At 47.7% G+C, this 16,025-nt stretch overlaps 1 protein-coding gene across 1 annotated transcript; it reads left to right on the top strand.

Annotated features, from left to right (window-relative positions):
* The first annotated feature begins 436 nt into the window (after positions 1-436).
* On the top strand, positions 437-2,112 carry UFSP1 (UFM1 specific peptidase 1). Its single transcript, XM_028703990.2, has 2 exons — positions 437-514; positions 1,011-2,112. The coding sequence occupies exon 2, from the start codon at positions 1,038-1,040 to the stop codon at positions 1,701-1,703; it is 666 nt and encodes a 221-aa protein (XP_028559823.2). The 5' UTR covers positions 437-514; positions 1,011-1,037; the 3' UTR covers positions 1,704-2,112.
* The last annotated feature ends 13,913 nt before the right edge of the window (positions 2,113-16,025 follow it).

The following is a 16,025-nucleotide window of genomic DNA, read 5'->3' as shown; positions in this document are numbered from 1 at the left end:
TGGAGATGCCAACGCCTAGAGCGGCACGCACCTACCCACCCACCCAGAGCAACCGGGCCAATGGCAGCTTACCGCTTACCCCCAATGGCCAATTACGTGTTGGCGTCGGGATTTTAAGCTTTTCTATAGGTATTAAAATTTAAATATCATTTCCACCGCGCCCTTTCCTTTGGGGGAGTTAGCCGGAAGTTTATCCTTACCTCACTTCCGGATGCCGGCCATATTACTGCGGAAGAGCAATCGGAATGTCATCGTAACCTTACCTAAGATGGCCGCCACGCCTTCGAAGTTGGGCAGGAGATTTCCGGAAGCGGATGTTCCGTTGCGTCGTCACCCTTTGCCCGCTTCCCGGCCTTCATCATAGAGTGCATCAAGTCCCCTTCTGTTGGGCTTTATAAATACGGGAAGAGCTCGGGGCCGCTCTAGGAGTCGGATAGAAAGGATTTGCAGCCCCCGTCTCTATGGTGATGGAGGACTAGACCTAGAGACCAAGGAAAGCTGGATTTTCTGGAGGGTGAGTCTAATAATAATAATAATAATAAATTTTATTTATACCCCGCCCTCCCCAGCCAAGACCGGGCTCAGGGCGGCTAACACCAGGTATAAAAACAAATTGACTGAAATACAACTTAAAAACAAGTTTAAAATACAACATTAAAATATTAAACTACAGCCTCATTTCAATGGAAATTCGAATCAAAAACTTTTTGGGGGGATGAAAACGTCAAGTCTTTATTATATAATAATTATTTATTTATACCCTGCTCATAAACGAGGCCCCTTCATGGATCACTGCAACAACCTTGTGAGGTTGGCCGGGAGAATGATGGAGTCATAGATTTGGAAGAGACCCTGAGGTTCATTTAGCGCAACCCCCTGCAGTGCAGGAATACGTGTAGCTGCCTCTTACAAGGATCGAACCTGCAGCCTTGGCACTGCCAGCACCACGGTCTAACCAACCAAAAATAATTACAATGAATAATGATTCCTTCTCTCTTTGTCCCCTGCAGGCCTGCCTCTCCTCTCTCCTGCAGAGGATGCCCTTACTCTCCGACGTCCACCTGGGGCTTCCTCTCCCGGACCCTCCTCCTCACCGCCTGACCCTCGTCTCCGGCTCCTACCGCTACTACCACTACGGCTGTGACGGTGTGGACGACCGTGGTTGGGGCTGCGGGTACCGCACCCTCCAGACCGTGTGTTCTTGGCTGCCGCCGAGTGTCGAAAAAACCCTTCCCCGCCCAGTCCCTTCCCTGCAGGAGATCCAAAACGCTCTGGTGGAGATAGGAGACAAGCCCACCTCCTTTGCCGGCTCCCGGGACTGGATTGGCACCGTAGAAGCAGCCTTGTGCCTGGACCACTTTTACAGCGTGCCGGGCAAGGTGGTCCACGTTCCCCACGGGCGGGAGCTGGAGAGGGAGCTGGAGGCTCTGCATGCTCATTTCCAGGGAGGCGGGGGGCCCGTCATGATGGGGGGCGACAGGGACAACTCTTCCAAGGGGCTGCTGGGGGTCTGCTCCAGCCCGGAAGGGCGCCACCACCTCCTGGTCCTTGACCCTCACTACTATGGCCGGGCAGGGTCTCTGACGAGGGAGGAGCTGCAGGCACAACAATGGGTCCATTGGAGGGAGCTTGCTCTCTTCGAAGCAGGCTCCTTCTACAACCTCTGCTTCCCCCAGTTCAGGGCAAAAGGATGTCCTGTATGATTTGAGAAAGTAGGTGCCGTTCTCCAAACCGAGAGCTGCAGGGGTGTCTCGTGACAGGAGCTTCAGCAATGTCTAGGCAACACGATGACCATGTGTTGTTGATTAGTCGTGTCCGACTCTTTGTGACCCCCTAAGTCGTTTAGTTCGTGACCCCCTGGACCAGAGCACGCCAGACACTCCTGTCTTCCACTGCCTCCCGCAGTTTGGTCAAACTCATGCTGGTAGCTTTGAGAACACTGTCCCACCATCTCGTCCTCCGTCGTCCCCTTCTCCTTGTGCCCTCCATCTTTCCCAACATCAGGGTCTTTTCCAGGGAGTCTTCTCTTCTCATGAAATCTTTAGCCTCAGAGTCTCTGAAAATCTTTAAATGAAGCGAGGTACCAGACTTTTACTTTCTTGGGCTCCATGATCACTGCAGATGGTGACAGCAGCCACGAAATTAAAAGACGCCTGCTTCTTGGGAGAAGGGCAATGACAAGCCTAGACAGCATCTTGAGAAGTAGAGACGTCACCTTGCCAACAAAGGTCCGTATAGTTAAAGCCATGGTTTTCCCAGTAGTGATGTATGGAAGTGAGAGCTGAACCATAAAGAAGGCTGATCGCTGAAGAATTAATGCTTTTGAATTATGGTGCTGGAGAAGACTCTTGAGAGTCCCATGGACTGCAAGAAGATCAAACACATCCATTCTTAAGGAAATCAGCCCTGAATGCTCACTGGAAGGACAGATCGTGAAGCTGAGGCTCCAGTACTTTGGCCACCTCATGAGAAGAGAAGACTCCCTGGAGAAGACACTGATGTTGGGAAAGATGGAGGGCGCAAGGAGAAGGGGGCGACAGAGGATGAGATGGTTGGATAGTGTTCTCGATGCGACCAGCATGAGTTTGACCAAACTGCGGGAGGTAGTGGAATACAGAGGTGCCTGGCGTGCTCTGGTCCAGGGGGTCACGAAGAGTCGGACATGACTAAACGACTAACAACAACAACAACAAAACCAGACTTTGTGACAGACAAGCTGTGAAGCTTTGTGTATTCAGCAAATATGATGTGTAACACTAAACAGTGATTCCGGATATAGACCACTGTTTCGCAGAATTCTTGTCAGCGTGGTGGGAAGATATAGAATTGCTTCATAAACCCATCTTCTTTTGAATGAATGTATGTAAAAGAAAATGTCAAATGCTGTGGAACAGTGCTCATGTAATAATGTAGTCACTACACCACGCTGACGAAGATTAAAGATTTCATTTTGGACTTGTTATGGTTTGAAGGAATTCTATAAAAGATTGTTTCTTACATATGTACATGGTCATCATGTTGCCTAGATATTGCTGATGTTCTCTTTGCAACACGGGTGTGTTCGGTTACTTACTCGTGTCAGGATCTGGCTAGGAGCCATTCGCTCATAGTAGCTTGGGAGAGAGCCGAAAGCGAGTCACACGCCTGGCACTGACCAGTTATCGTAAGTGTGGAAGACGGGAGGACGCAGTGGAACCATGAATCTGTGGGGAGTGGCTGCAGTGCCCACGTCCAAATCCCTGACAAGCTCTTAGTCTCAAGGACCGGCCTTCCATGGAAAATCAAGCTCTGGGTGGCTATTAGGATGGCTCTGATCCAGCTCCACAGTCGGAGGCAGCAATGAGAGAGTGGCTCTTCTGCTCAGATTCTGTTTGGGGGTCTCCCACTTGGGAACCTGGCTGGTCACTGTGAGTACCAGGTAGCTTGGCAAGATGGACCCCTGGCCTGGTCAAACAGGCTTGTCTGAATGGGGCAACTGTGCCCCCGAAGGACCAGGTGCGCAGCCTGGGCGTCATTTTGGACTCACCTCTGTCCATGGAGGTGCAGGTCAGTTCTGTGTCCAGGGCAGCTGTCTCCCAGCTCCATCTGGTACGCAGGATGAGATCCTCCCTGCCCACAGACTGTCTGGCCAGAGTGGTGCATGCTCTCATTATCTCCTGTTTGGACTACTGCAATGTGCTCCACGTGGGGCTGCCTTTGAAGGTGACCCAGAAACTGCAACTAACCCAGAATGTGGCAGCTAGACTGGGGACTGGGGGCGGCTGTCAAGACCATATAACACCGGTCCTGAAAGACTTACATTGGCTACCAGTACGTTTCCAAGCACAATTCAAAGTGTTGGTGCTGACCTTGAAAGCCCTAAACGGCCTCAAAGGCCCAGTATCCCTGAAGGAGCGTCTCCACCCCCACCATTCAGCCCGGATACAGAGGTCTAGCTTCGAGGGCCTTCTGGCGGTTCCCTCGTTGCAAGAAGTGAGGTTACACGGAACACGGTGGTGGTGGTGCCTGCCCTGTGGATCGCCCTCCCATCAGATGTCAAGGAAATAAACAACTATCTGACCTTTAGAAGACATCTGAAGTCAACCCTGTTTAGGGAAGTTTTTAATGTCTGGTGTTTTATTGCGTTTTTAATATCCTGTTGGAAGCCACCCAGAGTCTCCTGGAAAACCCAGTCAGATGGGTGCGGTATAAATAAATTATTTTTATTTTATGACGGTGGTGATGTTTGGATAGCACACCCAACGTGGAGCTTGCCAGGACTACGTCTCCCATCAGCCTCAGGCAGCGCCCTGGGATGCCCTCCGGATGCTTTTGACCCCAGCTGCCTTTGTTCCTTCCAAGCAGAGTTGAGGATGCCTTAATAAAGTATTATATCCCATGGCCTCCTTCCATGATGGTCAACGCAATTCACATACATCCCTTGTGGGTGAAGTGGGTTTTGAGTCACCAACCGCTGCCTGGGTTTGCCTCCGCTCATTCCTACTCGGTGGTTGAGACCAGGGGCAGCGCCGGGTACAGGGAGAGGAGGAAGGGTGGCACGCTGGCAAACTTGCCCAGGGCAGAGAGGGCAGGCAGGTGAGAAAGAAGACCGGATCCAACTGAGTCTCACTCACATGATGTGCCTGTTTGATCTCTCCTGTTCCCACATCTCCTTGAGCTCTATTTGTCCCGTAAATCTCAATAAATATTTACCGTATTTTTCCCTCCCTAAGACGCACTTTTTTCTTCCTAAAAAGTAAGGGGAAATATCTGTGCGTCTTAGGGAGCAAATGCGTGGTCCCCGGAGCCGAATTGCCCAGGGGCGAAAAGCAGATCATGCTTTTTTTTTTTTTTTTGAAAGAGGGAAGGGGGTGTTGAAATAAAGCCACTGATCATTTGCCGATCGGGAGAGAGATAAGGGACGCTAGAGATAAAGGAGGCTGCCTGGGAGGGGGGAGGTAAAGACAGCCAACTTGCAAAGGGGGGAAACAGGAAGACTAAAGCAATAAGGAGAGAAATTAGAAGAAAAGGAGGAGCAAAAAACTGCTCCAGCTAAGGAAAAGACACTAAGGCAAACAAGAGGGAAGGGAGTGTTGAAAGGAAACAGCTGGTCGGTGGGATCGGGAGGAAGATAAGGGACGCTAGTGGAGGCTGCCTGGGAGGGGGGAGGTAAAAGCCCATGGATCCTCAGGATTTTTACATTGGGTCACCCCAAATTCACCATCAGATCACATGGCATGTCCATGGCTGCAGCCTGCACCAAAAAACACACACACATCCACTGTTTCCTGGGGCCGCAATGGCGCAAAAACGTGGTTACAAAGCATGGATCCACATGGATCCTCAGGATTTTTGCATTGGGTCACCCCAAATTCACCATCAGATCACATGTCTGTGGCCACAGCATGAACCACAAAAATCATACATCCACTGTTTCCTTCAGAATATATTTTTTTTCTTGTTTTCCTCCTCTTAAAACTAGGTGCATCTTATGGAGCGAAAAATACAGTAAGCAGGGGCGTGCTAACATACCCCATGAGCTGCCAAGGTGGGATGACTGGCTTCACTGTTTGGCCTCTTGTTATTTTCTCCTACCAATAGGGAACCCACTTAAGGACTTTATACGGGCTCTTGGATACCCCTTAAGGGAAAAAGGAGCCGTCCCCCCCCCACTTATAACAATGCTTTTAGGGTGGTCTTTGGTTAAGAGGTTGGGCAATGTCCAAAAGTAATTAAAGGGACTTGCACACTTTTTGATGCCTCCTTGCAAGGAGGCGAGGGGACTCTCTTGCAACAGAAAAAGATCTGCCTTGCTTTCCACTGGTTCCTGCCTCTGTCCATTCTTCTCTGACCGATCATAGACTGAGAGGACTCGGAATCCCTTGGGGAGTTGGGTTGGCAGCAAAAGCCCACCCTCAATTTTCCCACAACAATTTCCCCGCAACTACATAGGCCTATACAAGCACAAAGAGCAACAGGAAGCCTCCAAACTATTTTTATTTTCCCATCACTACCACCTCTGTGGGGCTCAAAACGCCACCCACGCTTGCACAAGCCAGACCACAGTTTCCTTTGGAGGGGAAGTGAAATATACTCGGAGTTCTGTGGTGATTTCATGCTCTTTATTGCAACTTGTAAAACAGTGATTGAACTGCTCCCCAAACCTCAGGCTTTTATATACATTATTTACACAATTAAAGGTAAAGGGACCCCTGACTGTTAGGTCCAGTCGTGACTGTTAAGTTGTGGGCTGACATAGCAGACGACACAGCGATTTCTCCAAAGCAGCTCTTTATTTTGTAAGCTGGAACAGAACTAACTGAGGAGCTCAGTCAGCCTGCTTATATAGAGCTCCAGAACAATTGTAACTGTTGCAACGCTCTAAAACTATCCAATCACTGAAAGTCACTTTCTGATCCTTCATTTGCATAACTATCTACAGTATCCCCCTGCTGGCCCAGGGTGAGAACTTCAGTACATAACAGTGACTGACTCTGGAGTTGCGGCGCTCATCTCACCTTAACTGGCCGAGGGAGCTGGCGTACAGCTTCCGGGTCACGTGGCCAGCAGGACTAAGCCGCTTCTGGGGAACCAGAGCAGCGCACAGAAACGCCATTTACCTTCCCGCCGGAGCGGTACCTATTTATCTACTTGCACTTTGATGTGCTTTCAAACTGCTAGGTTGGCAGGAGGAGGGACCGAGCAAGGGGAGCTCACCCCGTCACGGGGATTTGAACCGCCAACCTTCTGATCGGCAAGTCCTAGGCTCTGTGGTTTAACCCACAGCGCCACCCGCGTCCCGTAAGATTCAGAATTAAGAAGTGTAAAAACAATATTACAGTCGCAGAAACATGGTCCTCCCAGGAAAATGAACCGGGGAAATTTGATTTCCTTGAACTGGAAGCAGGGTGCAGGCATTAGTTTCCTGCAACAACAGAGTAAGGAGGACTTAACTCTTCATCAAATCTGGCCCTTTAAAAAAAATATTTTTATTAAAGTTTTCTTGGTTTACTTTGAAAAAAGTTTTGACACCACTGCTGCTATGCCCCCCCCCCCTTTTAGGATCCCCTTTTAGGATCCATCAGTTAAATGTGCCACACGTTTAGTCCAATTACTAATTGCATCAAACTGGAAAGGGGGGAAAGTACCAACATTAAGGGAATGGCAGAACAAATTATTAGATTATGCAGAAATGGCTCTATTAACAAATAAACTATTCAAAAACCATTCAAAAATGGGATATGTTCTATGAGACAAGGACAAATGCGATTTCAAAGATGAATGGGAACCTTTTACAAAGTACCGTATTTACCGTATTTTTCGCCCTATAGGACGCACTTTTCCCCCTCCAAAAATGAAGGGGAAATGTATGTGCGTCCTATGGGGCGAATGCAGGCTTTCGCTGAAGCCTGGAGAGCAAGAGGGGTCGGTGCTTCCAGGCTTCAGGAAGCTATCCGCAAGCCTTGGGAGCCCGTGGGAGTTTCCGCCGGGCTCCCTAGGCTTGCAGATAGCAGCCTGCACCCCGAAGCCTTGGGCTTCGGGCAGATATCCGCAAGCCTGGAGAGCCCGGCGGATAGCAGGTTTTGAATAAACACTCACAAATATTTTATTGACAATAATCAATTAGATAACCTAAGGATTTATACAATATGCAGAGAACAGCATTCTTTTTTTAAAAAATAATTTTTATTAACCAGGTATGAGGCTATGAGGCTCAGGCAGAATCCTAGAGCCTTGCTTCCTTGTGTTAACGGAAAAATCCGAGGGCTCCCTTGGACAAAAACAAAGACACCAACCAGGATAACTTGGAGCAAAACAGCAGCCTGTAGACTTGGCCTTTATTGGAAACTGTCACGACAGCACTCCCACCCACAACAAGATGATGCAAAATGGAAGCCCAGAACAAAAGAAGACCCCAACTTTTGTTGTTGTTGTTTAGTCGTTTAGTCGTGTCCGACTCTTCGTGACCCCCTGGACCAGAGCACGCCAGGCACTCCTGTCTTCCACCGCCTCCCGCAGTTTGGTCAGGCTCATGTTTGTAGCTTCGAGAACACTATCCAACCATCTCATCCTCTGTCGTCCCCTTCTCCTTGTGCCCTCCATCTTTCCCAACATCAGGGTCTTTTCCGGGGAGTCTTCTCTTCTCATGAGGTGGCCAAAGTATTGGAGCCTCAACTTCACGATCTGTCCTTCCAGTGAGCACTCAGGTCTGATTTCCTTAAGAATGGATGCGTTTGATCTTCTTGCAGTCCATGGGACTCTCAAGAGTTTCCTCCAGCACCATAATTCAAAAGCATCAATTCTTCGGCGATCAGCCTTCTTTATGGTCCAGTTCTCACTTCCATACATCACTACTGGGAAAACCATGGCTTTAACTATACGGACCTTTGTTGGTAAGGTGATGTCTCTACTTTTTAAGATGTTGTCTAGATTTGCCATCGCCTTTCTCCCAAGGAGCAGGCGTCTTTTAATTTCGTGACTGCTGTCACCATCTGCAGTGATCATGGAGCCCAAGAAAATAAAATCTCTCACTGCCTCCATTTCTTCCCCTTCTATTTGCCAGGAGGTGATGGGACCAGTGGCCATGATCTTCGTTTTTTTGATGTTGAGCTTCAGACCATATTTTGCGCTCTCCTCTTTCACCCTCATTAAAAGGTTCTTTAATTCCTCCTCACTTTCTGCCATCAAGGTTGTGTCATCTGCATATCTGAGGTTGTTGATATTTCTTCCGGCGATCTTAATTCCGGCTTGGGATTCATCCAGCCCAGCCTTTCGCATGATGAATTCTGCATATACCGTAAGTTAAATAAGCAGGGGGACAATATACAGCCTTGTCGTACTCCTTTCCCAATTTTGAACCAATCAGTTGTTCCATATCCAGTTCTAACTGTAGCTTCTTGTCCCACATAGAGATTTCTCAGGAGACAGATGAGGTGATCAGGCACTCCCATTTCTTTAAGAACTTGCCATAGTTTGCTGTGGTCCACACAGTCAAAGGCTTTTGCATAGTCAATGAAGCAGAAGTAGATGTCTTTCTGGAACTCTCTAGCTTTCTCCATAATCCAGCGCATGTTTGCAATTTGGTCTCTGGTTCCTCTGCCTCTTCTAAATCCAGCTTGCACTTCTGGGAGTTCTCGGTCCACATACTGCTTAAGCCTGCCTTGTAGAATTTTAAGCATAACCTTGCTAGCGTGTGAAATAAGTGCAATTGTGCGGTAGTTGGAGCATTCTTTGGCACTTCCCTTCTTTGGGATTGGGATGTAGACTGATCTTCTCCAATCTTCTGGCCACTGCTGAGTTTTCCAAATTTGCTGGCATATTGAGTGTAGCACCTTAACAGCATCATCTTTTAAAATTTTTAATAATTCAGCTGGAATACCATCACTTCCACTGGCCTTGTTATTAGCAATGCTTTCTAAGGCCCATTTGACTTCACTTTCCAGGATGTCTGGCTCAAGGTCAGCAACCACACTACCTGGGGTATACGAGACATCAATTTCTTTCTGGTATAGTTCCTCTGTGTATTCTTGCCACCTCTTCTTGATGCCTTCTGCTTCTGTTAGGTCCTTTCCACTTTTGTCTTTTATTATGGAAATCTTTGTACAAAATGTTCCTTTCATATCTCCAATTTTCTTGAACAGATCTCTGGTTCTTCCCATTCTATTGTTTTCCTCTATTTCTTGCATTGCTCGTTTAAGAAGGCCTTCTTGTCTCTCCTTGCTATTTTTTGGAAATCTGCATTCAATTTCCTGTATCTTTCACTATCTCCCTCGCATTTTGCTTGCCTTCTCTCCCCTGCTATTTGTAAGGCCTCGTTGGACAGCCACTTTGCTTTCTTGCATTTCCTTTTCATTGGGATGGTTTTAGTTGCTGCCTCTTGTATAATGTTACGAGCCTCCATCCATAGTTCTTCAGGCACTCTGTCCACCAAATCTAAATCCTTAAACCTGTTCCTCACTTCCACTGTGTATTCATAAGGGATTTGACTTAGATTGTATCTTACCAGCCCAGTGGTTTTTCCTACTTTCTTCAGTTTAAGCTTGAATTTTGCTATAAGAAGCTGATGATCTGAGCCACAGTCAGCTCCAGGTCTTGTTTTTGCTGACTGTATAGAGCTTCTCCATCTTTGGCTGCAGAGAATATAATCAATCTGATTTCGATGCTGCCCATCTGGTGATGTCCATGTGTAGAGTCGTCTCTTGTGTTGTTGGAAAAGCGTGTTTGTGATGACCAGCTTGTTCTCTTGACAGAACTCTATTAGCCTTTGCCCTGCTTCGTTTTGATCTCCAAGGCCAAACTTGCCAGTTGTTCCTTTTATCTCTTGATTCCCTACTTTAGCATTCCAATCCCCTATAATGAGAAGAACATCCTTCTTTGGTGTCACTTCTATAAGGTCTTGTAAGTCTTCATAGAATTGGTCAATTTCAGTTTCTTCAGCACCAGTAGTTGGTGCATAAACTTGGATTACTGTGATGTTAAAAGGTCTGCCTTGGATTCGTATCGAGATCATTCTATCATTTTTGAGATTGCATCCCAGTACAGCTTTCACCACTCTTTTGTTGACTATGAGGGCCACTCCATTTCTTTTACGGGTTTCTTGCCCACAGTAGTAGATATGATAGTCATCCGAACTGAATTCGCCCATTCCTGTCCATTTTAGTTCACTGATGCCCAAGATGTCAATGTTTATTCTTGCCATCTCATTTTTGACCACATCCAACTTACCCAGGTTCATAGTTCTTACATTCCAGGTTCCTATGCAATATTTTTCTTTACAGCATTGGACTTTCCTTTCGCTTCCAGGCATATCCGCAACTGAGCGTCCTTTCGGCTTTGGCCCAGCCGCTTCATCAGCTCTGGATCTACTTGTACTTGCCCTCCGCTCTTCCCCAGTAGCATGTTGGACGCCTTCCAACCTGAGGGGCTCATCTTCCAGCGTCATAACTTTTATATGCCTGTTGTCTTTGTCCATGGAGTTTTCTTGGCAGGGATACTGGAGTGGCTTGCCGGTTCCTGCTCCAGGTGGATCACGTTTGGTCAAAACTCTCCACTATGACCTGTCCATCTTGGGTGGCCCTGCACGGCATAGCTCATAGCTTCTCTGAGTTATTCAAGCCCCTTCGCCACGGCAAGGCAGTGATCCATGAAGGATCCCCCAAACTACACCCCAAACTACACCCCAAACTACACCCCTAAGACTACATCACAACTACATCACAGAAAGGAGGGGTTGAGGGAGGAGTTGTGGTGGTAACCTGAGTGTCCTGTCACCTGGCTGGTTCCTCCTTTCCCCCTCCCCATGAGTCACTTCCAGGAGACAAAGGGGAGTTGGCAGTTTCCTGCCCCCAGAGGGAAGATCTGATCATTGTCCTTTGTTCCAGTCCGTGCCGAATCCACTCCCATATGCAAGTTCTTTGTGATCTTGATGGTCTTCTGTCTAGGACCATCAGGGTTGGCATAGCAACTGGGCAGGGCTCCTGTGGATGTGCTGGCATGGTCAAGGAATTATGACTGCCCTGTATCAAGCCTTCCCCATTTTGTAGTCCTTCCTTCATGGAGTAAAATAAAAGTGGAACAGTGCAGATCCGATGTATGGTTCATTTTCTATGAATTTATAATAGAAGCGTAGCGCATGTAGTGTGTGAGTGTGTGTGTGTGTGTGTGTGTGTGAAGTTTGTACAAACTGAATGATGGGGGTGGTGGTTTCCTGCGACACGAGCATGTGCAGAGTGCCTTTGGCCTGCTTGGCTGTCCCTCCTCTGCCCATTTCTGGGAAGTGGGTCTTTTCCAGAGAGAAAAAGCACTGACAAAGAGTAAATGTTTGCCCAACCCAACAAGGAAGGTGATAACACAAAGCAGCAACTGCCGATTGTATGTTTATTTTTTAAAAATACATGCCAAAATAAATATATGCTCTGATATACAGTGGTGCCCCGCAAGACGAATGCCTCGCAAGACGAAAAACTCGCTAGACGAAAGGGTTTTCCGTTTTTTGAGTCGTTCCGCAAGACGAATTTCCCTATGGGCTTGCTTCGCAAGACGAAACGTCTTGCGAGTTCTTGCGAGTTTGTTTCCTTTTTCTTAAAGCCGCTAAGCCGTTAATAGCCGCTAAGCCGCTAAGCCGTTAATAGCCGCTAAGCTGCTAAGCCGTTAATAGCCGCTAAGCTGCTAAGCCGTTAATAGCCGCTAAGCCGTTAATAGCCGCTAAGCCGCAAGACGAAAAAACCGCAAGATGAAGAGACTCGTGGAACGGATTAATTTCGTCTTGCGAGGCACCACTGTAAGGCTGAACAAGAATACACAACTAAGAGTATCGCATGGAAAGCATTTTTCACGCATTCTTACTCGGGACGAAGGAACATTTGGGGCGTAAAATATTTGGATGCACACAGCTTCACCTACTGGCTAATCTGTAAGGAAATCAGTAGCGTTAACTAACCATCGGCTATCTTGCGGCAACTCATAAAACGCCAACGCAAACAGAAGCAGCCAAAGGCAGGTGCGCCGGAAGCGATAAGAGCAGGGAAAGTTGAAAGGCGAAGCGAGGAAGGTGTTCTGCTCCATCCAGAAATGTAAATGAGATTTAGATGAGATTCCTGCCTTGAAGGGGGTTGGACTAGATGACCCTTGGGGTCCCATCCGATTCTATGATTCTCTGACACATTCGGGATGTGGGTGTGCCAACACCTGCTTTGGGAACCGAAGGGGCGAACCGTGTTTGGAAAGCTCTGTTCCTCCTTATGGGGTATCCAAGAGCCCATATGGAGTCCTTACATAGGTTCCCTATTGGTAGGGGAGAATAACAGAGGCCAACCAGAGAATATTGAGAAGCAAAGCAGCTAGAAAGCCTGATCTTTCTTGATCTGTTGCAACAGGGTGCTCCCCTTACACGCAGGAAAGGAGGAGGACCCAGAACCCAGGTGTGCCTGCTCTTATATGGACATTTTAAATTCCCTGCCCTGGAGCTCAAGACCACCCCCCACAAACATCAAACCTACATCACAGAAGGGGTGTAACCTAAGACCACCCCCCAGATACATCATACCTACATCACAGAAAAGGTGGTCTACAGCAGAAATCTGAGTGACTTGTTTATCTCGTCTGTCAGGTTACCTGTTAATGGTCACTTGATTGGATTGCCTGGGGAGCCTGGCCAGTCTTTTGTAAGGACAAATACTTAGTTCCTGAGCCAGGTCACAGCCTCACACCCTATTCATATCTTAAATGTGCCCTTAAGACAGGATTTGTGAAGGAAAAAGACAATGGGGAGGTTTCCCACTTTGACCTTGCAGAGAAATAATTGAGGTCAATTTGTTCAGGACTTTTTTTCTGTGGGGTTTTCAGACGTATTTATGTACGTGTTTGTTTGGTACATTTATGAACATTTATTACATATCTTAAGACCTTAAAATTCTTATCACACCTCCGTGTTGGATGAGAACGTGCCCATTTCACAGAATCTGAGTTAGCCTGTTTTGCAGCAGGTGGGGTTCGGAGGGGGAGCCTGATGGGCGGAGTCAGTGATGGGCGGAGTCAGCATCTCCTCTGGCTATTAGGGGGCGGAGCCTTGGCTTTGCACGCCCCTCTCATTTCCTACACCTCCTTGGACAGACAAGCATTTTGCTCTGGCCTCAGCAGGTGAGTGAGCAGGTGAGCAGGATGCTGAGGCTACAACTCTTATAGTCAATGGCAGCCTGTCTGTGCTCTGGTCACAACAATTGGAGGCAGCTGTTATAAGAAAAAACTGCTCCTTTTCCCCTTATGGGGTACCCAAGAGCACACATAGAGTCCTTATATAGGTTTTATATCAGTAGGAAAAAATAACAGAACCTAGCCAGAGAATATTGAGAAGCAACGCGGCTAGTGGCCTTGGACCTGCCTTGGCATAAGAATACCCTCTGCTCACCTGCCTGAAATACCGTGTTATAGTTAAAGCTCTGGTTTTCCCAGTAGTGATGTATGGAAGTGAGAGCTGGACCATAAAGAAGGCTGATGGCCGAAGAATGGATGCTTTTGAATTCTGGTGCTAGAGGAGACTCTTGAGAGTCCCACGGACTGCAAGAAGATCCAACCTCTCCATCCTGAAGGAAATCAGCCCTGAGTGCTCACTGGAAGGACAGATCCTGAAGCTGAGGCTCCAAGACTTTGGCCTCCTCATGAGAAGAGAAGACTCCCTGGAAAAGACCCTGATGTTGGGAAAGATAGAGGGCACAAGGAGAAGGGGACGACAGAGGACGAGATGGTGGGACAGTGTTCTCGAAGCGACCAGCATGAGTTTGACCAAACTGCGGGAGGCAGTGGAAGACAGGAGTGCCTGGCGTGCTCTGGTCCAGGGGGTCATGAAGAGGCAGACACGACTAAGCGACAACAACAAATGTGCCGTTGAATCTAACGCGCGCCTCAGTTTTCAGAACCTTGAAACCAAAAAAAGGTACTTGCTGGCAAACAAAAATGTGTCTTCGCATCTAATGCGCGCACCTTGATTCTTGCAACATAACGTGGCCAGAAGAGGTGAGCATTAGATTTGAGTAAATATGGTAACTTCTTGCAAGAGTGACAAGATAATAGACTTTTAAGAGCGCTTGGGTGATTCCTTGCAGGACAAGAGGATTAGAAACTTTGTCCCGCTTTATTTTCCTTGGCAAGTCTTGTCCTACAAGGAAAACAAGGAACTTATTCATGTATGCAGCAACAGCGGCAAGAGTCTTGATGGTACAAGGATGGAAGAATGAGGAAATCCCAACAAAACAATAGTGGCAAGAGAAAGTGATGAACTATGCAGAGCTAAAGGTGAAGGGACCCCTGACCATTAGGTCCAGTTGTGACCGACTCTGGGGTTGCTGTGCTCATCTCGCTTTACTGGCCGAGGGCCAGCTTCCGGGTCGTGTGGCCAGCATGACTAAGCCGCTTCTGGTGAACCAGAGCAGCGCACGGAAATGCCATTTACCTTCCCGCTGGAGTGGTACCTATTTATCTACTTGTACTTTGACGTGCTTTCGAACTGCTAGGTTGGCAGGAGCAGGGACCGAGCAACGGGATCTCACCCCATCACGGGGATTAAAACCGCTGACCTTCTGATCAGCGAGTCCTAGGCTCTGTGGTTTAACCCACAGCACCACCCACGTCCCGCTAAACTTGCTAAACTGACATACAAATTGTGAGATAAGGACAACTGTGACTTCAAAGAAGAACGGGAACGTTTTACAAAGTATTTAAAAAGACAAGAAAATGAATTGGACTCCTTGGCAGGTTTTGAATAAACATACACAAATTTTGTGATTGATAACATAGACAATAGATAATATAAGAATTGAAATAATGTTATAATATGCAGAGAATAACATGTGCTGAGAAATCAGAGAGAGAGGAGCTGAGGGAAGTCTTTGGGGGGGAAAGGAGGGTTTGATGGGGAATGGGGGGAAAGGGGGAAAAATAATGAATATGATATGTTTTGATATACAGTGGTACCTTGGGTTACAGATGCTTCAGGTTACATACGCTTCAGGTTACAGACTCCGCTAACCCAGAAATAGTGCTTCAGGTTAAGAACTTTGCTTCAGGATAAGAACAGAAATCGTGCTCCGGCGGCACAGCGGCAGCAGGAGGCCCCATTAGCTAAAGTGGTGCTTCAGGTTAAGAACAGTTTCAGGTTAAGTACGGACCTTCGGAATGAATTAAGTACTTAACCCGAGGTACCACTGTACTGCTATGTTGAAATTGTCAATAAAAAAATTAATAAGGAAAAAAGAAACGTCCCGCTTTGCAATTTTAGAATTGGGACGAAACCTGCATAATTTCCATAAGGCTACAGACCTGGGAGATCACCTGGGCTAAGCACCTGGGCGGAACACCTGCTTGGCATGCAGAAGGCCTCTGCCTCAATCTCCAAGCAGGGCAGCCCTGAGACCGAAGGGTTTGGCTCAGCAGCTTCCGAACGCTCGATAATTCAGACCAGCCTTTCATTTGAACCGCGAGACGGTCCCGGGTTCAAAATCCGGGTAGGAATCGGGCCTGAAGCCCTGCAGAGCCTCTGCCAGCCAGTGTGA

Source organism: Podarcis muralis, chromosome 13 (assembly GCF_964188315.1).
Source record: "Podarcis muralis chromosome 13, rPodMur119.hap1.1, whole genome shotgun sequence".
NCBI lineage: Eukaryota > Metazoa > Chordata > Lepidosauria > Squamata > Lacertidae > Podarcis > Podarcis muralis.
This window is presented reverse-complemented; position numbering and strand designations above follow the sequence as displayed.

Excerpts from the sequence above, each read along its gene's own strand:
- UFSP1 (XM_028703990.2), top strand. The coding sequence starts at position 1,038 with ATGCCCTTACTCTCCGACGTCCACCTGGGGCTTCCTCTCCCGGACCCT.